The sequence below is a fragment of the Sinocyclocheilus rhinocerous genome, unplaced genomic scaffold, assembly GCF_001515625.1.
Source record: "Sinocyclocheilus rhinocerous isolate Xijiao unplaced genomic scaffold, SAMN03320098_v1.1 scaffold484, whole genome shotgun sequence".
Taxonomy (NCBI): domain Eukaryota; kingdom Metazoa; phylum Chordata; class Actinopteri; order Cypriniformes; family Cyprinidae; genus Sinocyclocheilus; species Sinocyclocheilus rhinocerous.
Window position 1 is genome coordinate 312065 of NW_015658063.1, and position 24427 is coordinate 336491.

At 36.2% G+C, this 24427-nt stretch overlaps 1 protein-coding gene and 1 long non-coding RNA gene across 2 annotated transcripts in view; one reads left to right on the forward strand and one right to left on the reverse strand.

Moving 5' to 3' along the window:
• Window positions 1–321: 321 nt before the first annotated feature.
• On the forward strand, window positions 322–9491 carry LOC107722071 (uncharacterized). Its single transcript, XR_001637765.1, has 3 exons — window positions 322–389; window positions 6487–6670; window positions 9294–9491. It is a non-coding gene; the product is annotated as an uncharacterized LOC107722071 (long non-coding RNA).
• A 4602-nt stretch (window positions 9492–14093) lies between these two features.
• Window positions 14094–24427, reverse strand: part of LOC107722070 (BMP/retinoic acid-inducible neural-specific protein 3-like) — a 105584-nt gene continuing 95250 nt past the window's right edge. The window contains exons 7-8 of the mRNA XM_016530296.1: window positions 19106–19328; window positions 14094–16235 (exon numbers count right to left, since the gene is read on the reverse strand). Of these exons, the coding sequence (XP_016385782.1) occupies window positions 15116–16235; window positions 19106–19328 (1343 nt within the window). The 3' untranslated portion in view covers window positions 14094–15115. The remainder of the gene's footprint in view (window positions 16236–19105; window positions 19329–24427) is intronic.

Consider the following 24427-nt stretch of genomic DNA (forward strand, 5'->3'; position numbering starts at 1 on the left):
TTCTAAGTTATATTTTGCTTTGAGTGAGCCCAGCAGCTCTGTGGGAATTTATCAGTGATTCTTTCTACCAGTTACATAGTTACACCAATAGGTGGCGACAAGTTAATGTCTTATGAGTGAGTCATTGACTCGTTTATTAAAATGATTCGTTCAAACAAGGAACAAACAAACGATTTGTTCAACAACACAAATTCATGCAGGAACCAAACAAGTGGCTGTCTTGAGTGATTCATTGAATCATTCATTGAAAAGATTTGTTCACCAACACTAATACATTCCGGAAGTAAACGCCACTTGCTAAGAGATACTCAATTATGCCGTGGCTTTGTTTGGAAAAACGTGGCCAAGCAGGTACTATACCAAGAAACTGGCAATACTTTGTCTAAAATGTAAGTTACCCAATATTGACATTTTGTTTAGTGAACTGTTTTATATAAGCAATATCACACTCACCGACCTTGTCACCATAGTGTGTGTGAATTTTGTGTATTGTCTTCTAGTGTTACATTAAGATGATTCATAATATTTTCGCTGGTGGGACAGGTAATTGATATATACTTGTAGGTATATTGTTAGCTAACTATATTGATATTTATGATGCTTTGTTTAATTGAGTCTCTTTTACAGTTATTATACTGCACTTATTTACAGTTGGGAAAAACAATTAAATTAATTACTCTTTTATTGATTGATTGATTGAATGATTGATTCATTCTTTTATTCATTCAAAAATGAGGAAAAAGTGGGTTGCACCAATAAGGATTAATCTTAAATCTAGATTAAATCAAGGTTTATCTAGTAATTCTGTTGCACCAAACTTTAAACCTTGTTTAAAAATAAGCAGGTTTACATTTAAACCATAATCTTGATCCTGGATTTAATTTATATTTAAAATAGATTAACTTTAATCCTGTTGCTCCATAACTTTAAACTCAGATTTAAAGGCAGAGTAAGTGATTTCTGGTAGCCAATGTTGATATTTGAAATCACCAAAACAAACACGCCCCTACCCCAAAAGGGTCTTGCCCCTATTTTGATAGCTCTGCCCCACATATGCGTACGCAACCCAGGCAACGATTAGTTCTGTGAAACAAAGCAAAACCAATGTTACACCGTGTCTACGGACGTGAACGGCGTGGCGCAACAAATCCCTGACAGAAAACTGCTGCCGGGTTCTATTTATGACGTGCTGACACAAATTTCAAATGGTTTTCAACGGTCGTTTGATCGCGTCCAGTGTACTCTATCTTTCTGTCGCTCGGCTCGCTAATGTCCGTACCATGCACTGAAAGCTCTCTCCTCCACATCACGAGTAGACACGCCCCTTACTGCTTATTCTTGATCCTGGATTTAATTTATACTTAACATAGATTAACTTTAATGTTGTTGCTCCATAACTTTAAACTCGGATTTAAATCTCAATTAGGGATTAATTTTAAATTTACAGGTGAGGAGGTTTAGATGAAATAAAGTGCACCTACAATTACAATTATGTGGCTGATTAAACAAAGAAAACAACAGAGGGTGTGTCGTGAGGTCTCGGAGAGGAGTTTATTACAAATAAAAATATGTACAGTATGTGGAAAATAATGTGTTTTTTTAACTTTAAACCACATAAACACATTTCATTACACCAAATACACAAAATAATGTTCTTTTTATCAGCATCATATTAAAGAAATTAAGTGGTGCAACACAACTCGATTTAAAATAAAACCCAGATCAACATATCCTTGATTAGCTCTAAACTTTGCTTAAATTAATCCTTGTTGATGCAACTCACCCTGAGAAAAAAAATCTGCCAAGGGATTGTTTTCCTGTGTATATATAGGCCTATGTATTAATGTATAGAATATTGACAGATTGAACATTATTACTAGCCATACCAGCGGCATGGCCTCTGGCCAAGTAGTTTTCCCCCCATATAAAAATGACAGAGCATTATTTAGATTTGGCCCTCAAGTGTCACAGTATGTAGCCTATTGGTGAAAGTGCAAAGAGAAGAAATCCAAACTAGAACCAGGTGTGCATTACATGCCCTCATGCCATATTTTGAGTTGTGCTGCAGTCTTTCAGAGTCTCGAACTTTTACTCAGAAATAGCTGCAATGTTTTTTTTTTCAATGCATCTAATGGTGTGTTATTTATTTTATTTTACAATTGTGTGGGTTTCCGTGAGTAAGGGATCAAGCCTGTGTCACTGTTTGTGTGAGAGGTGAGACTGTGTGGGAAGAGGTTGGTAGAACTAACTGTACTTGAATTGCAATAGCTTACAGCTCCCACATAATTACATTCTTCATCAGTGTAGACCCTAAAAGGGTTTATCATCTTGCTGGCTGTGCAGTCATAACCTTTCCATTTGAGTTAATTTAAGCTATTTGTGTCTAAGAGAGCATCTTGAAAGGTTAATTCAAAGGCAATTTTTAATAATGTATTATAAACAGCCTGCTTACATCCCTACATTGAAGACTAATTAGCAAATATTGTTAATTTAAAACTGTGAAAGAATCATTTTGCCATTAAATGTTTGTTCCAAATTATTTTGATGTTTTAATATTAAAATATTTGTTTATACATGGTGCATAAATCATACATTGTTGAATTTAACATTGTTTGCTAAACTAGGCTTTGATTACAAGAAAGCTCTTAATATCTACAGAGATGATAAGAGATTTGGAACGCAATAAATATTATTACCCATGTCTCCAGATACTGTTTTTGTTTTTTTAAGACTTCACCTAGTGCTGTTTGTTTTTGTCTCTTAAATGATGTGACAGCCTGGAGTCAGTTTGGCAGCAATACCACAACACTCTCTTCACAAAACTACTATATCACTCTGTTCTCAGATATCCACCTTTCTGACCTCCCACATTGGCATGGAGCTGTCGCAGTGTGCAGGAGCTTTACTTCCCTTCCATCTTTAATCTGATCTCCAGGGATTTTGGATTTCACACTGTCACACATGTGCCAAAAATTCCAAGGCATCTATCTCTTTTACTTCAATCTGTGTCTAAAACTGATATAGAGATTAAATAGAATGAGAGCAGAGATGATAAGCTAAAGCAGTAAAAGAGAAAGAACGTGCAGAGGCTGGAACCTGCTCTCGTGTTAATTTATGACCAATTTTAGCCCAGCCTGCATAGGAATCAGAAGCATCCTCGAATTAGAAACAAGGTTATTTCACTTATTCTTTATATTTATATATATATATATATATATATATATATGAAGAGTTTATTTGCAAAAACAGATAACTCCATTTCTTTTTACATTTTCAAAAATTTTAATTTCTTGGGCATTAGGATGTTTGTTCTTGTAACAGAGGTCTACTTTAAAACAGGAATTACAAGTGAGTCATTAAATGATGGATCATATATACATGCCGGAGGCATTGCTACCGTGACTCCAGCCCACTTAGCAACAGGTGCACATTAATTAATAATCTCACTAAATACTTGTGACTTCAGGCATATTAATTCAGTTAGTTCAAAGGGACACGTTTAATTATTTTCCCTCTCTCAAATGCCAGAGGTAGGTAAGAACAGGTTAGTGGAAGAGTTAGGGAGAGCAAAGGCCTTTCATTTGTAGCTCTGTGTGGAGGCATTGTGCAGAATTTTAACTGGGGAGAAAAGCATGGAAAGCACAAAACAACAGGGCAGCACAAAACCATCCACTATAATCAAACAACTACTTGAAAAAAATGCCAGAAACTGATGCTTGGTGTCGAGTGAAAAAATATTGAACATTACTCAGTGGCTTTCTGCAGTTTGGCCAGTGTTTATGCACTCAGAGCAGCTGCTCCTGTTCTGTGAGTAGCGTTGTGGGATTTGCAGCTCGGGAAACTCACACCCACATACAGCAAATGTCATAAAGCAAACTTCTAGAAGCTTTAAAACACATGATGCCTCGTTATTCTGATCACAGCCACAGATCAACACCACTTTAAGGCAGCATCGCACTAGCAGCAAATCAATTTTGGTCAGGGTGTCTCATTTGCTGTAGTCTAGCCTTCTTCTGTTGGAGATATGACACTCCTAGTTGTATGGGAGAAGGGTGACAAATAAATAATTGCCTCAAATAATTGCTCATTTGTTGGTGCATCAGCCATGAGAGTTCTGACTATCTGAAAAATTGGTTGAAAAATCATTTTAAAAATGGGCTATGATGACAGTTTATGTGGGATTAACGATAATTTAATTGACTTTGAAAGCCATGAATTTGACAAATGTACCCATAGGAAAGTAAAATCACAAATGAGATCTTTAAGACCTCAGTTGTTTCTCTGAGATTGCAGTGAGATTAAATAAAAAGCCAATAGATACCAGAGAAAAATCTCAGTGATATTATGTACAGTATTTACCTAGCAAAAGGTATGTTCTAAGAACATTTAGCTAATTTATGAAAAGTTATAAAAATGTCAGTTCTAATTGTGCTCTGAATATTAGAAACATAGGTTTCTTTTATTTTTTATAAAAAAAAAAAAAAACATTAAAGGGATAGTTCATTTACTCACTTTCATGTTGTTCCAAATCTGTATGAATTAATTTTTTCTGCTGTACACAAAAATAGTTTCTGGTCCCCATTGACTTCCACAGTGTAGAAGTCAGTGGGGACCAACACCTGTTTAGTTACCCACAATCTTCATATTATCTTTAATGTTGAAGAAAAAAATGCAAATATGTGAATGTTGTATTTGAAAGTTCTCTAAATGTTCTGAAACAAATAGTAACACTTAAAAAATATTAGACGAACATCTAGCTAAAATATTTTAGAAAAAAACGTATATGAACAATGTGTAAATAATGATTTGCAAATGTTTTGAGAATGTTATGACTTTGAACAAATTTTCTTTCAACATTACTAGAAAAATAAATTTGAGAGAACCTTGCCAGAACAATATCCAAAGTTCTGAGAACATTGTTAGCTGGGTCCTACCTAGGGTTTTAGAAGACAACTCAACAGCTCAACATGTCAAGTCTGTTATCAAAATTCAGAGGTTGCAATATGAACATTTATCCAGATTCTTCAAAAGTCAAATATTTGAATTACACTTCATTACACTATTCATTCATAGCTTTATAGTCTTATTGTATGCCATTTGTTGTTTTTTATATCTCTTTTACGGTTTTATATCATTTGTTTCTGTTTTTTTTTCTCCTAAGGAAAGCTGATACCTAAACAAAACATAATTGAGAACTGTGCAAAACCACCTCAATAAAATTTTATGTTCTTCTGGATAGAAATCTGTAGATAGATAAAAAGATTTGGAAATCACATTGTGCGGCACAATGTACCATTCGCCGAAATAAACTCTAATTATACAATGAGAACAGTCCTATAAAATGGTTGTCCTTATTATAGGGACCACTTTTTCAAAGTTTTGCTGGAACATCTGAAAAGAGATTGCCACTAAACAAAACCAACTTTCTAATGTTTCTTACTTTGTGCACTTGCGGTTGCCAAGTTTAGAAAAGCCTATTAGTTTACCAATAGAAGGGTTTGGTGCCTGTTTCCCAAACATTAAATGATCTACCTAGAAAATCATCAAATTTTTTTGACAACAGAATATTTTATACCTCAATTATCTTTTCTTGTTTATTATTCATTTTAAGAATTTGAAAGAGTTTTATTACTGTAGGCCTAAATGGGACCACATAAAATAAAACATAAACTTCAGATAAATAACACAAACAAGTTTTTGATCCATTTTCTAAACTCGGAGGAGAAACCTAAGAAAAGTTTTGATATGTGTGACTTGCTTTTTTTGCACTGCTTTATTTGAGAAATCTAACAGAGTGAATACTGTTGATCTTGTGGGGGAAACTCTGTCACTTTGTGTAGAAGTTCTTGTCTTGTGATCTGATCAGAGCAGGCTGAAGTTGTTTTTACAGTGGCAATGCTGCATTGTAGATTATTGTGGAAACCAGGCACATGCCTAGAGAAAACTAGCAACTTGTCAAAACTGTGTGAAGGTTATATTTTATAAGTATGTAAGTGTGAGAAATGAGAAACGCTGATGGTAATGACAGTTATCTATGGTGCAGAGCGAAGTGCTACGAGATATCACAATTATGCGATATGCTTTCCACGGTACTGTGAATTATTCTACCGTACCAGCAGCTCACATAAACTGATGGCTCTCTCACTGCTAGACGAGACAGTCTGTGCTGTGACTCACACTAGACAAAGTCTTGCAAGCTAATGTTTTGACTACCACCATTTAATTTGCATTCTAGAGCCATCCATTCGGATATAAATGATCAAGTAATAAATGGTAGTAAATGACCAAACATCATTAGTAAGTTCTATATATATATATTATTCCACTTGTTATTGTCCCATGTGTGCTTGTGCCATTGTCATCTCCCAGCAGATTCTGAGTCACACACACAAGATCACATATAACATCACACACATGCTGCCTCATAGTCTGAATTTACATTCTGCTTGACTTGATCCACTCGATTCTGTTCTTCTTCCTCCCCAGGGATTTTGACAGCAGTGATATGGATCAGTTGCCTACTGCTCATTTTGGGTGTCCTTGCTTCTCCTTCTGACAGTCTGGATTAGAGGAACCCTCTCATGTCAACTCTGGAGGGAGAGACAGTCTTTGGACATCTTCAGGGACACTTCATTCTGGGACCGACACACAGGCCACCCTGCCCTTGATGGTGAGCGCTTCTCTCCAGCACAAGCTGTCTCTCCAGGCATGTATGAAGCTTACTAACAAAAGCAGAATTTGTTTTCACACACTGCTGCTGCTCATGTCCTTTATTTCATTGCTTCTGGATGTTTCCTCATCCTACGCTGCCTGTCAGCACATGGTGACCATAATGATCCTAATTTCAGTTGGCCTCTTAATAGAAAGTATTGGATTTTACTTATTTCATTTGGTCTAAATTCAAATCTAGAATGTTACTTAATCATACACAACATTCGTATTGCATTACTGTTGTTATTTTTAGAACTTTTTATTATTTTATTCGTATTTATTCATTGATACTTTTACCCTTTGCTGCTCATTAGTTTTTGTGTTTTGATATGCGGATTAGTAAAGTAACATGTTAATTTTTGGTTCTTGATCTACTTATAATTAATAATAATAATTAATAATCTGAAGTGTGTTACTTTCAATTTTGATGTGACCAACTATGTGCGCAGGACTGACTGCACCAATATTGAAATTCTGGCTGTTGGCAATATTTGTTCACATTACCCATAATTGGCTAATATAAAAAAATTCTGTACACTTCAGTTTAAAAATATAAAAAATAAATAATTCTGGTGCTTGTGAATAAATACATTCATGAATGTCAGTGAATGCTACATGTGCATTTAGGCATCACAAATGTATAATGTATAATATAAAAACAGATTTTTTTTAATTATTTGATTTGCTAAAGATTACATTCTTGTTAATGAAGGATTAGTATTTTCAAAGATTAACTTAACTGAGTGTTAGATGATAGCAGATGATAATGATCTGAATGCATTAGGAAAAATTAACAAGTTAGGAGTACTAAATATTCAATATTAGTAAATAAAAAACATCAATAACCAGTACGGTACCATGAAGTATGGTATCATATGGTACCTTATGAAACCTGTATTAGGGATTATGGGTCACTTTTTTGGTCGAAGTAAAAAAATGACAGTATTTAGGAGCAACATTATGCAGACTTTGTTTTGATAGTTCTTTCTTCTTTAATTTATTTACAAAGCACAATTTAATATAACAGCAGTTGCCCAGCTGTTGTTAAATTAACACCAACAGTAGAGTTTTCAAACATATAATGCTCATTCATTTTCTATGTTTATTGCAGTTGAATTATAGTTGAAAACATCTCTTCCCCATGTTGGAAGAAATAGTATTCAGAGTATGCAAAAGCATTGCAGGAGTACATGTGAGCATGATTGCTATTGTACTTCTAGATGCTGTGTCAAGTTTATCAGTGACATACGGATCGCAACAAGTTTACTTTCAGTTCACCCTGAGGCTTTTGATTTAAAAGCCTTTATAAACTTTGCTGCTGGCTGCTGTCTAGCTTTCTGTTGCTTGTGCACAATAATAATAAAGCAACCAAACTATTGTATAGATCAAGTACATTGTAATTCTCTGTACAAAATGCAGTATTTGTACATGTAATGCATAGTAGGACAGAGAGTCCCCAATCAACTTATGATGAGAAAATGTAATGCAAAATAAACTTTAGATGAACGCTACCTATACACCCTGAATTCCAAACCACACGTCTAATAAACAATGTGGCATCCAGCACACCAGCAAATGCAATTATTCTGTTTTCTATTCCATCATCAAACACTTGAATGCGTGAAAGACAACATGTTTCAAGGCCAGACACACATTAGAGTTTCTCCCAATGCTGCTTTCGCTGTCTTTCTGCACAGCTTCAAATGAGCCAGAGCCATTAAGGAGTTACTCACTCACTTTCTCAGCTGCACATAGCCTGGAGCGCAAAGAAGACGATCAAGAAAGACTCTTGCAAAAAATACCCTTTATTTCATTATTTTTGGGAAGGGATCCACAGTTCGTGTGCTTTCTGCTGGCTTTAGGATTACATTAGACAGTTTTTACAGCGTCGTCTCCTATAGGAGATCTTGCATAACTTTTGTTATCAAGTAAGAGGAGACAAAGACAAGTAGGAGAAGCTCTACGCTTTACAGTTCGAAAGAAATCAAGATGACCATAAATATTAATTTGAGTAATTTTACTTTTGTTCTGTAAAATAAAATATAATATAAACATATTATTATTAGGATTGTACTGATTTTTATTTTACAGTACAATAGTATTGTTACAATATAGTATTTTGTCATTTTTTTAAATAATAATAATGCATAGTCATATTAAATGCGTAAAAAACAGATTTGATATTTTTGTGCTTAGCTAATCACATACAATATAGGTTTAGAAGAACAACAAAGTAAATGAAGACAGTTTTCATTTTTGTGTGAACTGTCTCTTTAATGCATGTATAAAGACAGTTAATGACAAAATCTATTAGAAAATTCTGATATTTTAGAGTTTCAGTCACAATAAAAGAGATTTTCTTCAAAATGACTCATTGCTCTGGACTTTAACCCTCTGTGTCAGGATTCTGCTTCTTCAAACCTGCTGTTGGCCTGAGTAACAAATCACATCTTCATTCCTCGAGTGGGAAACGGATTTCTCTGTTACAACCCACAGAGCGGTTTCTTTTGAAAAATAATTACTATTCATTAAAGTGGCCTGTCAGATTCTCTTCTACCCTACTCTTCTCTTCTCCCTCACAGGATGTCCTTCAGGACTCCCGGTGGCTGTCATTCTGTCAGCCCCCAACCATTTTATCGATTCACACATCTCTGCTGAAGCTGAGGAAGCTGGCGTGCCAATTCCTTCTGTTCCTCTACCAGCTTTGACCTTTTCATTTCTTTAAAACCCCCGTTTTAGATGGAACAAATAAACTAGGCCGGTGTATCCACCCTCAATGCCCATGGAAACCTGTCTTGTTAACGTTCTTCCTGTTCTCAGTTGTGCTAAACCTGTTTGGGTTGTCTCTTTATCTGCCTTTGAATCCTCAAACGTACACTGGAGGAGAATCAGGAAGAATTTATTTGCTCTGCGGTGTGGTGTGTTGAAGTCAGATTATATTTTGAACTCCCTGACTCGCTTATCTTCCTGTTTCCTCACAGGATTTCTGTTCCAGCAGGGACATATAGAGTCGGTAGGAAAGAGTCCCTGAGGTCAGATTGGCCTCTCTCATAAACATACAGCAACAGTCCTGTCCCCTTATATTTAATAAACCTTTTCAGTTTGTAGTCCTAAAACCTGAAAGAGAATTATCATTGTCACTGAGGATTTGCACTGGGAATTTCTAATGTTTCTGCTTCCTGTTTGCTATTGTAATATCAACCCATGCAGGCTCATTGAAAAACATGCCTGGTGCGACATTTCTGCAGAATGATATTTCATTGCTTCATACCCCCTTTATCACAATTTCAAAAGGAAATGTCCAGTGAGTGGCGCCAAAAGTGCATTCAGATTTATCCGAAACGCATGAATGTGAATCTGGTAACTTTTTAAATTGTAGTTTGTTGTACATATCGCTAGAATTCGGAAATGAAATGGCCCTAAAAGGTTAATGCTCTATCACATTTGAAAATAATGCTCCACCTACACTAAACCTTAACCCATAATATTAACAAAAGCAAGTATGAGATAAAAACACATTCACTAACCATGCCATAGCTTGCTTTTATAAGTCTTTGAGTTGTTTTATTGTGAATCATATTTCACAGGACTCATTCCTGAGCGCTCTGCATTGAAAGTGCAGTGTTGTACCAGGTGTGCTCTCGAACAAGTTTACCATGTCAGAATAGCCATACATATATAGTGCTGATTATGTGTTGCAAACAACTAAATGTATTCGTTTACAAACAAGGCGCTATGGTAAAAGTGTTTTGAGGTCATGACATAGTATTGTGCAAGGAACTGCATGAAAATAAGTCTTTATTAGTCGATAAACATAGTATTGTGCAAGGAACTGCATAAAAATAAGTCTTTATTAGTTGATAATCTGCCGCTGTAATCATAATTTGTGTGAAAATTAATAAAAGTTGTTGGTGTTTTACTGTCACTAGTGGTCATTTAAACTGTAATATGCCGTGAATTGTGAAACAGTTGTTTGTTTTACGGAGTTCTGCAAAATTGTATAAAAAGGCATGTTTTTTTTTCCCAATGAGCCTATGTTGCGTAATATACATAAAATCAGTTCAAATTTAAATTTAGAAATTGGAGTTTAAAATATATTTTCAGTTTAATTCCAAATAAGGTACAACCCTGTGAACTACAGACCTTGTTTATTTTAAATAGAAAACTGCTGTTCTAAAAACCTATTAGAAATTAGCCTACAAATGAATGTCTCCATAAAAGTAAATGATTAGTACCATGGAAAACAATGGCTACATTTAATCTTTTAATGGTCGTCTGTTGCTGTATAACAGATCAAAGAGTATGCTCTTCATGGTAGAAAGGAGATGGCACTTACCCAGTAAAGCATTTATTTAGACTCCATGGGGGGAAAGGATTGTTTCATCCTTTTATTAATTCATATAAGAACATTTACATCTTGTTAAAACATTGAGAGAGAGAGAGAGAAATGATCTTAAGAGTATAAAGATAATGTTTCATTTCACGACCACACTGCCCATATCTGACTCTGTACAGAATCATACACCACATACAGAATCCCCTCTGCAATACTTCAAGCTGGCACCACACGCTCGTAACGGAGCTATATTGTCTCTCATAGAAATGGATGCAGTCAGACTATTTACATTCAGCACTTTGGTTCGGGACATTGAAAAAAAAAGCATATGTTGCACTATGGCAAAGCATGGAGGCTGAAGGCAGGACCCTGGACTGAACTCTGTGAGATTAAATGTTATTTGAATGTTATATATAAAAACGGTGGATGTACAGGCTGTTTATGAGAGATACAGAGATACAATTTCAGTCACTTGATGTTTACAGCATGGTAAAGCTGTCTGGAATGTTGTGTTCATACAGATATACAGTTATGGGTGTCTGGCTATCCTCAACACAGAAATGAAGTTTAAAGATAGGATGAGAGGGAAGTTGATTGCAACTGGAATTAAGTACAGGGCTGAAATGTCCTTCCTGTCTGAGGTTTTCTGGGAGTCCTGATGTGTAAGTTCACTCAGCGACTAGTATGACGCTAACGGATACCTCAAACTCCAGGAGCTGGATTCGCTTGACAACATGCCATTTTGTTTCAGAGCATGCTCAGTAAATAACTACAGGCTGAAATTAATTAATGCAATGATTTCACTACAAATAATTTTTTACCCCCTTGCCACAGCATTACTGTGCACATTAGAGGATTTTTTTTTTTCAAACTATGCTAATAAGGACTGAGTTTCAAACGCTTTCCTGGAATCTGAAAAACCTCACATTTTATTTTTAAGTCACTGAAACAGCGTGCAGAAAAAGCCTGAAAGTAGGTCGCATTTGACATGTTTCTAGAAAAGCATAATCTTGTGTATCTGAGAAGCAATATCAGAATAAAACCCTTGGTGAATTCCCAAAGAAATGAAAACAAAGCTGCTTGTAACTGTTACAGTAAAGAATCTTGAGAGCTGCCTGGCCTGTGTTGAAGGTAAAAGCCTCAAATGAAATACAGAGTACAGTTTTAGATATTTGGTGGAAGTTAACATGAAATCTGCTTAAAGAAAGCTTAAATTGTTTAAGCTAGAATCCCAAAAATAGCTGGATTAGACATTAGTATGTTCACTTTGACATGAGAGTGTATTACAATAGGTACAGCACAATCTGAGTAGATGGTCAGAGCCTCAGTGAATAATGAATTTTCATCTCATGACTTTGCACAGAAAAATGTAATAGCTTTCTCAGTCAACTGTGCACATAAACAAGAATGATACCATGATGGCTAGAGCGATTTTAATCAGAAATATATTAGATTGGGGGATAAAAAACAAACAAACTAAAAAGATGATTCATATCTCACATGTCCATGAGATAAATAGGTGACACTATTTAATAACTTTCATATCTTTTTATATAATACATATTTGAACAGTATATTATGCCTACATAATGCCTAAAAGATCACTTGTTAATAGATTACATTATACACATGAAAGTAATATTCATAACTTTAATGTACACTATAGTTCAGAAGTTTGGGGTCAGTAAGAGTTCTTTTTTTAAAATAAACTAATACTTTTTTTCAGCAATGGCGTTTTAAATTGACAGTGGCAGTAAAGACATTTACGATGTCACAAAAGATTTCTATTTAAAATAAATGCAGCTGAATCCCAGAAAAAATATATCATGGTTTCCACAAAAATATGAAGCAGCACAACTGTTTTCAACATTAATAATAACAAGAAAAAAAAAATTCTGAAAGATAGTTTGACACTGAAGACTGGAGTAATGGCTGCTGAAAATTCAGCTTTGCCATCACAGGAATAAATTACATTTTAAAATATTTCAAGTATATTAAAATAGAAAAGAGTTAAAGCATAAGACACTAACAGATTTATTTGAAAAAGTTCTTTTAAAAAAATCGCACCAATCCCAAACCTTTGGACGGTAGTATACAGTATATATGTTAGTATCGTTTATAAGTAAATTTATGAAAGTTATTATAAAGTGTTACCAAAAATACATTGTAACGTCAGGCAGTTTAGTCATAAATCATAAAATACAGAAATATTCAGACTCTGTTTCTCAAGAACGAGACTATGCCAGTTTACATAGGGCTGTTGTGATTGATTAGACACCCTTCACTGTCTTGACAATTTGTTGAAGGTGCGAAAACTGATTCCTGTCTTAGACATTAAGATAAACAACTCATATTTACAGACTCCCTGTGATTTCCATCTTCTGAATTTAGCAAGAATGTTTTTCCCCCTTCTCAGTTGAGTCACAGATATATCGTGACAGACGACAATGTGAAGGTCCTACAGCTCTCCATGACAACCGCATAAATTGCACTTTTTTTATTCTGGTTTTTTTTTTTATGTAGCGCTGTAAACGTTGCTCCCCATATATTGAGCGATCCATCTTATCTTGACAGAAAACTGATCGTTTTTTTTATGTTGATGCATATACGCAATTTTCACAGACATTTCCACACATTCCAGTTTTATATAAAAAGCAGTAATAAATGCTCTGTGTTGTCAAAGGCTGTAATTCTGTGGTTGTTTGTGCTGACAAATGCTACAACCCAAGTAACTTAATCAAGAACACTTAAGCAGTACATGTATGGTTATTAAATGCTGAATGGAAATAATTGCCTCTAGATGTAGAGATACTAAATTAATTCATGTATTACAGTTATGCGTCTTCACATCATCATATGTTTTATAGAAAAGCAGGGAAATGTTGTGGAAAACCAAGCTATTGAACCAGGTGATGCAAATAGTTTGCTCTGTATTTGCACATAGATAACATGTAATGCACTCCTCATATAATACTTCAATAAAAAAACTGACATTTACAGATTAGAGGTCACTGTAATTGAAATTAGAATTTAGTATTGAGGAAAAAAAAGAAAGAGAAAAAAATCTTCTTTTTTTTCTTAAAGAGAGAGACATACAGCCAGGTGTGCTTTGATATCAGAACAGAGACTTCACTTCGTAAGGCAATTGTTTTGTGTTGAAGTGTATGTTTTTTGTTTTTTTTTGGTCTTTGCACTTTCAAAAAAGTACAAATATGGGTGTTTATCTGTATATATCCAAGAAGCAATGTGAAGCTTTTCACGTCTTGAATGAGATGAGCAGTATTTACAAAGCAGCCCACAAACCTGTTCAAAACAATATTGTAAGTATGTACTGCAACCTTAAGGTTGCCTTCTCAAAAGAGATTTCAGTGAACATAAAAAAAAAACAGTAAAGAAATTTTGCCATTCAATTTGCTTTCATGTTTACCTTTTGGTTTAGCAATATCTCTGGAATACAAAGGAATTTCTATTCAACATTCTGGCAATTCAGTCCCACATTAAATACAGATATACAGATCTCACAATACAGGATTTGCGACTCCAGATAAAATAGAAAAGCACATTTGATTCTTTGCTGATTGTTATAACCATTGGACCACTGTGCTCTGACACTTTACATCGGAATAGATCGATTCTCTGGATTCGTCTTGAACAATGACATCACCAAGAATAACTACAACTTCAGCACATATGTGCTAAGAAATCGTAGCTATATATTCTCACTTAAAATGTTCTTTTTCATGAATCATGAAGAGGCAGTCCACTTAGTTAAAATCGCCATCGTCTCAAAAGGAACCCTTACTCAAAGACACTAAGTATCCAACAAGGTTTTCCCAGCAAGGGAATATTCTGGGAACATACGGCTTCTAAGGTACGCTCCTGTATCAGTCACAATAAAAAATTCTGCTTCTTACAATTGCTGCCCAAAGGAAGAGGATTCAAAGACAATCTCATCCACAAACATTTACACGCACACTGACAATATATTTATTTTCCCTTTCTCTCTCATCACATTTACAAATACATTCTCACAGGCAGGCAAAAATGAGCAACAGAGCCTCATTTGAGCTAGCTGCACAGCTGGCTGAGTTCTGGCTCGGTGGAGTTGGGGAGCTTGGCGTTGAAACTCTGGAGCGCTTCCCGTATGCGTACCACCTCGCTGGACGAAAGCTTGAGCCTGTGCCTCAGCAGGCAGGAGAAGAGGTCCAGCGACTGGGCTCCTGGCGGAGAGAGCCGGTTAATGCGGTCCCTCATCTCCAGAAGCATCAGGAAGGCCGCATCCTGCGAACCCTGCGTGTACGGGTAGTCCAACTGCAGGATCAGGTCCTTGATTCCCTCTGGATCAAAGTGCATGCTGTAGCCAAAGACCTTCAGGCTATTGATTTTCATGTAGCCCAGGTTGGCCGAGTGGTCATCCAGGTCCAGTGGCTCATAAAAAAGCGTCTCGTTGGCGGTGGGATTGTCTGTGATTATGCGACTGCGCAGGTAAATGTGCACAGTTTCGAAGAAGGACTTCCACTTACTGCCAAGAGCGAGGGTCCAGTTATAGCACTGGAGTGAGGCGTCCAATTTAGTTCTTTCCCAGTCTGGGAATTCCTGCTGGTTGATGGGCATAAACCAGCTCTCGGAGTGGCTGCCCCCGAAGGGGTTGACATAGATAGCAGGCACGGGTTCCAGCGTGCTGTTCTTGGTGGAACAGATCTGGAAAGAGATCCCCATCAGCATGTGGATGAGGTTGGACTTGTTCTTGTTGCTCTTGAGGGTGAGCAGCATGCGCTTTCTCCACGCCGGATTGAACCAGCTGCCCAGACGCACGTCGTTGCTGATGTAGATGGCGTGGACCTCCATGCGGCTGTCGAGCCTTTGGAGGAGGTAACGCATTTCTGCGTCCGGCATGTCAAAGTCAAAGTTGATGTAGTGGTCCAAAGAGTTGGCAATGTTGGGACGACAGAATCCCATATAGAGGATGCTGCCTGGGAGGCATGTGCCACAGCGGGTGATGTTGTCTGGGGCGCAGGACGAGCAGAGGGTCCCCTCACCCACCTTACATGGCACGTTGCCCTGGCAGACAGTGCGTTGCTCAGCGGCGCAGATGCAGCCCTGCATTTCCTCAGAGAAGGTGCCGTACACACCATGCTCGCTGCAGTACAACAGAGACTGGGCTTTGTTGAGCCAAAAACCCAGAGTCCTGCAAGGAAGAAGGTGATAATTACGGACAAGATTAGTTCCTGAAAAAATGACAGGCTTGGCTTTACTAAATAAAGATGAAATCGAAAGAAATCTGGGCTTCGCTGACAAGAAAAATTGTTCACTAACATGTTAAAATTGTTCAGTGAAGACTTGACATCGGCCTTATTTTCTTTGTGGTAAATGAGGCATTCATTTTCTCTTGCTGATTGATACGAATATTAATCGAGTGCTGATGGCCAGTTCTTTGACAAATGCAAATTGTTCTTAACCAGTAGAGGAAGTGAGTCTTAAAAGCCTTTGGGAATGCGTGTGAGGAGACGGTGCATTCTTTTTATTCTCTTTCATCCAATTTAGCGAGAGACAAGTCACTTAAATAAATGCTCCAACTCCATGGGCTCTCCATTATCTTCCTACTCACTTCACAACTGTTGACGCATACGTAATGCCATGCATACATAAATAAAATGTCTTGCATCACATGCCCTTTCTGTTGGCTGCCTCCCTGTGAGATTTCATTTCATCAGGCATCCTTTTGTCCTGGACTCTTGAGTTTATTAATAATCTTATAAATCCACTAATGTAACATGTACTTCTTGTTCATGAGAGCCTTTGATGTCAAGATGCCATTCAGGCAGTAAAATAAACCACTAAGCAGTTCTCACACATTAATGTTGACTCAGACAGATGTATCTTGGTTCAACTTGGCTCAATAATTTAGTACTGGTTATCTCTTATGTGAATCTTCTATTTTGATGAAAAACTCCTCTGAAATCAGTCATCTGTTAAAAGATTTTTGCTTTATTATCATTCAAACAAACTGAATAGAACACGAAGAACTGCATTTCTGGAATTACTTTTAGTAAGAATTGCATTTCTGGAATTATTTCTGTTCAGATCTCAGACTTGGCCAGACATTAGTGAAGTTCGTAACTTTCTTTTGAGGGCATCTTCGTTACATAGCTGATTGTTTGCAATGAAACTAACCCTAGAATTTGTGACTAAAAAACGATGAATGCACAAGTTGTTTTCTTTTAAGAAAAGTCACCCTGTTTTTAATCTTTATTTTCAGTGCACTGACGACATCACTTAAGAATTTCACAAAAATACTTTTGACTAGTGAAAGTCTTCAAACTGAAGGATGCTAACTACAACCTGTCACTTGCTTGGAGCTCTTGATTATAGTGTGCACACACTGACCACTCTTCAGAAACTTTCACTCTATATGGGCACCACATGTCCAAGGCCGCTTTTAAATTACATGGTTCAAGTGACCCTATTCCGATTTTTTTTCTCAGATGGGGCACAGATCGGATATGACCCACGACCATGTAAGCAGGAAAAAAAAAACACAAGAATTCCGATACATGCATTTGTGTCTGCCATGTAAGCGGACAAATTGGAAAAAGTGATGGCGGCAAATGACGTCAACACAGGTGAACACTTTTCTGGGTCAGTACGTCTAACTTAGGTTGTGTAAATGCAGATATTGGATATGGGTCACTTTTAAAAGAAGATGTAAACTGGTTGTCAAAAAATAAAAAAAGGGATATAGTCAACAAATTGGAATTGGGCATCAAGACCTACAGTTTAAATGCGGCCTAAATTTTAAATCTTTAAAACCTCCAGCCTCATTTCTCATCTGTCTTTTCAGATATCTGGCAACTTTTTGTTTTCATAATCAAAAAAAGTAAAAAGTAAATGATGTAGTTTCGGGTTTTGGATGAACTATACATTTAATTGAAACTCACATTGTACATACTACCTTAAATGTGTTGCAATGAAAGAAAAAAAAAAGATCATATGGCCTCGTACCTTTCTCTAGGCAGGCTGATCTTTGGCTGTGTAGGACAGCGCTTGCTGAGAGCGAAGAGTTTGCGCACTATCTTGATGGCTTTTTCCAGCACCACTTTAGTGCTCGCCTCCAGCAGACCATAACGTCTCTGCAGGACCAGATCGATTTCAAAATGAAAGTCATACTTGTTGCTGAGGGCATAAAATGTGTTCTTTTAATTATTATTATTTATTATAATATTTTCATATCTTTTTCTAGATTTCTGTAGATATCGCAATATATCATTGTTTTGGCCATGATAATAGTGTAGTGAAAAATCTGATATCTTGACAGCCCTACTCTTAATAGAGCAATAGCAACTACAATAATATAATATCTGAGTACCGTGAAAGACAAAATGAGAAGGTACAGAGAAATTACAAGGTATAGACTGAGCAATCATACTCTGACTTTAGAGACAGGCAGGTATCAGCAGAACTGGCTGCCCAAAGAGAGCCGCATCTGCCCATACTGTAACCATGGAGAAGTGGAGACAGAGCAACACTTCCTCACCAGCTGCCCTAACTATGAAAAAAATTAGAAATACATTTTATCCAAAATTTGAAATACTTTACCCTGACTTCAAAATTTTAAACAATAAAAAACAACTTAATATTTATTTTGGAAAAAGTGATGGCGGCAAATGACGTCAACACAGGTGAACACTTTTCTGGGTCAGTACGTCTAACTTAGGTTGTGTAAATGCAGATATTGGATATGGGTCACTTTTAAAAGAAGATGTAAACTGGTTGTCAAAAAATAAAAAAAGGGATATAGTCAACAAATTGGAATTGGGCATCAAGACCTACAGTTTAAATGCGGCCTAAATTTTAAATCTTTAAAACCTCCAGCCTCATTTCTCATCTGTCTTTTCAGATATCTGGCAACTTTTTGTTTTCATAATCAAAAAAAGTAAAAAGTAAATGATGTAGTTTCGGGTTTTGGATGAACTATACATTTAATTGAAACTCACATTGTACATACTACCTTAAATGTGTTGCAATGAAAGAAAAAAAAAAGATCATATGGCCTCGTACCTTTCTCTAGGCAGGCTGATCTTTGGCTGTGTAGGACAGCGCTTGCTGAGAGCGAAGAGTTTGCGCACTATCTTGATGGCTTTTTCCAGCACCACTTTAGTGCTCGCCTCCAGCAGACCATAACGTCTCTGCAGGACCAGATCTGACGTCCAGAACTTTAAGACAGCAGAGGTGTTTAAAAAATGATCTGTTGGCAATTTCTTGAGAAAGGCCTTGAACTCATCTGAAAAACAGAAGGAGAGTGAGAAAAGTTATTATGGTTATTATTACTGTGAAACCTTGGAGAAGGTGAATGAATTATATTGAGCTGTTATGAGCTTCAAATCTAGTGAGATGAGAGAACATGAGATGGTTCATAATATGAATGCGTGAGTTATTGAGCGACTCAGTGCGGGTGTTATAGGAAAAAAAAAAACAGCAGAGGCAATAACGTTAATCACATGACATGAGTACAAGTCACCTACTGTAACTATATAGGAGCAACAAAGTGAGGTTTTATTAAAACTTTAGCAATCATTGTGCACTGCTGATTGATCACTACTTGAAATAAGGACAAGCCAATTTGTCTTCAGCACAGACAGTTTAGTTGAAAAACTCTTAACAGAATTTCCCAACACCTTCCATTGCAAAATGTTGTACAAGCTAGAAACATTGTCACATTAGGGGAATTATCAAATACAGATAGAAATGCATTCGGGCCACTTAAAAAGACATTAGCATCCCTCAGAAACTGAGAGAAATGAAGACATGTGTGCAACACTGAGGAGACAAGCACCAATTGTAAGGCCTTGGAGAAAGAGTTCCATTGGTGTCACAGGGCATTACAATGTGCAATGATCCCATGAGCGCTGAGCCCAGAGGCTCCCGCACACAAGACTAAATCACTGAGCATTGGCTCAGACTGTCAGTTAAGCTCAGTTTTAGCTCAGACTCCCTCTTTCTTCTTTTCTTCCCCTGTCATTTTGTCTAAGCATGTGTCTCTGTTTGATTCTGACAGCAGAAGAAAAGCCTACAGTGACCAGTCACAACATAATTGTATTACAATTATCAGGGAGGTCTGGAAGTGCATAATCATGTTGTTTGCTAATGTGATGTTGGCTACATAAAACTAATAATGACAAATGAGTGCATGTTGAACCTATATAATGAAAGCATTTCCACTGAACACATTCATTTAAAAAATGTACATAAATATATGGCATATGCTTTTTAGTTATTCACTGGGATTTTTTTCCATCATGGAGTAAAAAATAAAAATAAAAAGTTAATTGCGACTTTCTCAAAATATTCATGAGTTTACATCTCACGATTTTGAGTTTATATTTTGAGACTTTTTTCTGAGAATATATATCTGTAGATATCGCAATATATCATTGTTTTGGCCATGATAATAGTGTAGTGAAAAATCTGATATCTTGACAGCCCTACTCTTAATAGAGCAATAGCAACTACAATAATATAATATCTGAGTACCGTGAAAGACAAAATGAGAAGGTACAGAGAAATTACAAGGTATAGACTGAGCAATCATACTCTGACTTTAGAGACAGGCAGGTATCAGCAGAACTGGCTGCCCAAAGAGAGCCGCATCTGCCCATACTGTAACCATGGAGAAGTGGAGACAGAGCAACACTTCCTCACCAGCTGCCCTAACTATGAAAAAAATTAGAAATACATTTTATCCAAAATTTGAAATACTTTACCCTGACTTCAAAATGTTAAACAATAAAACACAACTTAATATTTATTATTAATATTTAAGGGGAAAAAAGAGATTGTATCTTAATAGCAGGACGATACATGCCTGTCACAAAAAGAGGGAGGAGTCAACAAATCAGTGATGCGTCAACAAACACACACATGCACACACACCACTCTAAATTTTAAATTGTATATAGAATTCTAAAATGTTGATTTGCTCAATAAAAAAAAAAAATGTATATACATGCATTTATTATTTTTTTATTATTAAATACATATCTGTACATATCTCTAGATTCAATGTAAATACTATGCTTTGGCAATACATTGTAACAATTGTCATGCCAGTTAAGCAAGTATTGAATTGAATTGAATTGAATTGAATTGAAGTGACGTGACAAATATTTTAATCTCCTAATAGAACAATAATGACTAATATTTTAATCTCTTAATAGATCAGTACAACTAATATTTTAATCTCTTAATTGAGGTGTCACAATATACCGGTATTTGCGATAATCGTGGTATTTAAAAAAATGTAATATCATGTTATCGTGTTAATTAGGGGTGTTGTGATATGTGATATCAAAATGAAAAAGCACGCAGCACTAAACTCTCACATGTAACTTATGTTTTATTCATACTCGATGACGGAGGGTGTCCTCATACAGAAAGTCCAAAAGCGAGACTAATAGGAATAATAAAACAAATGACTTTCCAGGAAATCCCTTATATGTCCAAAAGCATCCAACTATCGCTGTGGCTGAATACCGTGCGGATGGGAATGTTTGACTGATGAAACGTGAAGAGAATCAGCACACGAATGCAACAGTATATGGTTTATCTGTGTCCCTCAAGCCATCTCACCACAGTGCCATGAGTATTTAAGACATACTGCTGCTGCACAAATAGCATATAAAATAACCCGTAGCAGATCTATACAGGTGGAGCTGGGGAAGGTGGAGGGTTTCAGAGAACTCTGAAAGCGCGCTGCAGGAATCTCAAGTGAATGCTAGCCAGCCATATAAATGCAAGGCAGTAAGCTCATTGGCTGCATATGCAGCATGAACCAGTCAGCTTGTGCCAAGTCGTTTAACTCTCTGAATATCATCAGTTGTGTTAACACCCCGTCAGAATGTGCCATCTAGAATTTCATGACTGAACTATATATTTATAATGCAATACTAATCGAAATAGCCCTTGTTACTGTATAGAATACTACTAAATAATAGAATTTCTGCCTCATTCTGTAATAAGAAGCCACATTTGAAGTAAAACTTGTTATGTTATTAATCTGCAGGGCTTGTTTTGTTTGCTTTATGGAGGACTTGTCTAAACAGGCCAATAAGAGACTAATAACTACACTTCCTTTAAAAAAAGATGAATTTGCATTATATATAACCAAATGAATTCAGGTATTCAGTTTGGTGTTTTATCTTATGTAATATCAGAAAATATTTCTGTGGCTCTCATAATGCTTCAAAAAGCCATGAAATCCTTGACTGAATGAGGACTCAATAACATTTCATTTTATAGTAATTGTATTCAGATGATTCTTACATCTGAACAGATGCTTTATCACTCCATGAATCAGATCTGCCGCACATTTGCTTTCATTACGTGACAACAAAAGCAAGCATTTAATATATACATGCATATTCCAAACATAAACCTAGAGGGGCTGAGATCAGGGTTGTGGTATGCTAATGTAACCCAATGAAACCATAACGGTTCATTCTGTATCCGATCTTAACCTGCCGTCCCTTTCCCACATACAGTATACCGGCATAAAATGTAGCCATATGCAGCAGTGCTTTTATGAGATTTTCTCACTCCCTCTCTCTCTTTCTCACTCTACCTTCCTTCTTTTGCCTTCCACTGTTTACAGTCGAATTTCTCTCCTTCTTTCCCTCATCTTTTTATCTCCTTCTTGCCCACATTCAGCTGGAGCTCTCATTATTCACAGCACATTTACAATTTGAACTTTTCTCCCCTTTTCTGCCTTATTCTGGCATTTATGACTTTATGTTCAAATTTATGGACTATATAGCCCTTCCTAAAAATGTCATATGGAATGATGAGGTTATTTTCCTCAAAACACATTCTCATTTTGTACATTAGTACATCAAATTTCTATGAACAAGGAGAGATGGGAAATTACTGCCGTCTATGCACGTTCAAGAACATAATGGCATTCTATGCTAATGTAACCCAATAAAACCATAGCAGTTCATTCTCTACCCGATCATAACCTGCCGTCCCTTTCCCACATACCGGCGTAAAATGTAGCCATACGCAGCAGTGCTTTTATGAGATTTTCTCACTCCCTCTCTCTCTTTCTCACTCTACCTTCCTTCTTTTGCCTTCCACTGTTTACAGTCGAATTTCTCTCCTTCTTTCCCTCATCTTTTTATCTCCTTCTTGCCCACATTCAGCTGGAGATCTCATTATTCACAGCACATTTACAATTTGAACTTTTCTCCCCTTTTCTGCCTTATTCTGGCATTTATGACTTTATGTTCAAATTTATGGACTATTTAGCCCTTCCTAAAAATGTCATATGGAATGATGAGGTTATTTTCCTCAAAACACATTCTCATTTTGTACATTAGTACATCAAATTTCTATGAACAAGGAGAGATGGGAAATTACTGCCGTCTATGCACGTTCAAGAACATAATGGCATTCATGTTCATTATACAGTGCGGTCCAAAATTCAGAGACTATGTTGAAAATATGAGATTCAAGTCAAATTTAAGCCTAAAAATTAACTTTTTGGATTTTTTTTGATCAAATAAATGTTATGATGTTTGAAATATCAAATGAATATAAGAAATATTTAGGTTACTAATCAAATAGCTAAATTAGTTACATTTTGTGACCTTCTTTGTTCATGTTAATTTTTCTATTCAACTCTATTTGGGAAAGTTAGTTCTATGTACATGGTGAGTTCACTTTTACCATGAACCAACAAACATTGTAAAAGAGGAGAACACTTTGACATTTACACTGTGCCATACAGTTATTTCTTATATCTGTGTTGCTTCTCCACATGGTATGGACTTTGAAAACTACAAAGACAGCTGGAGGAAAAGGAATCAATAATTTCTGCTGATGTAACTATAGACTCTCAACTACAAAACTATCACAGAGTATCATCACTGAGACTGGCTATCCAGTCAAGATGAGAAAGACGTCCTTTCGCACTATGATAGAGTTCTTATAATAAACAAACAAGCAAATTAATAAATGCACAAATGAAAGACCAAAAAACAAACAAATGAACTGATGATGGAATTATATTTTTCCATGGCACATCTTTTCATGCTTGCATGCTGTTTTATGCATTGTTTTGCAATTCATAATAGTTTTATGTTTTAAATTTAGCTTATTCTGAGGTTTAATTGCATGTTTCATTGTGACAACTTGCCCCATTTGGCAAAAAGTGAAATGAACTAGCAGATCCCCAACAAAGTTTTTTCTTAGACAGCTATATGATTACTTGAAAAGAAAACACTTTTTCTCTAGTTACAATACACAAACCCCATGCAATTATTTGTGTTCTCCTTTCTATCAGATATTCTGTTTCAAAGTGCCTCTTAGACTTCAGCTAAATGTGTT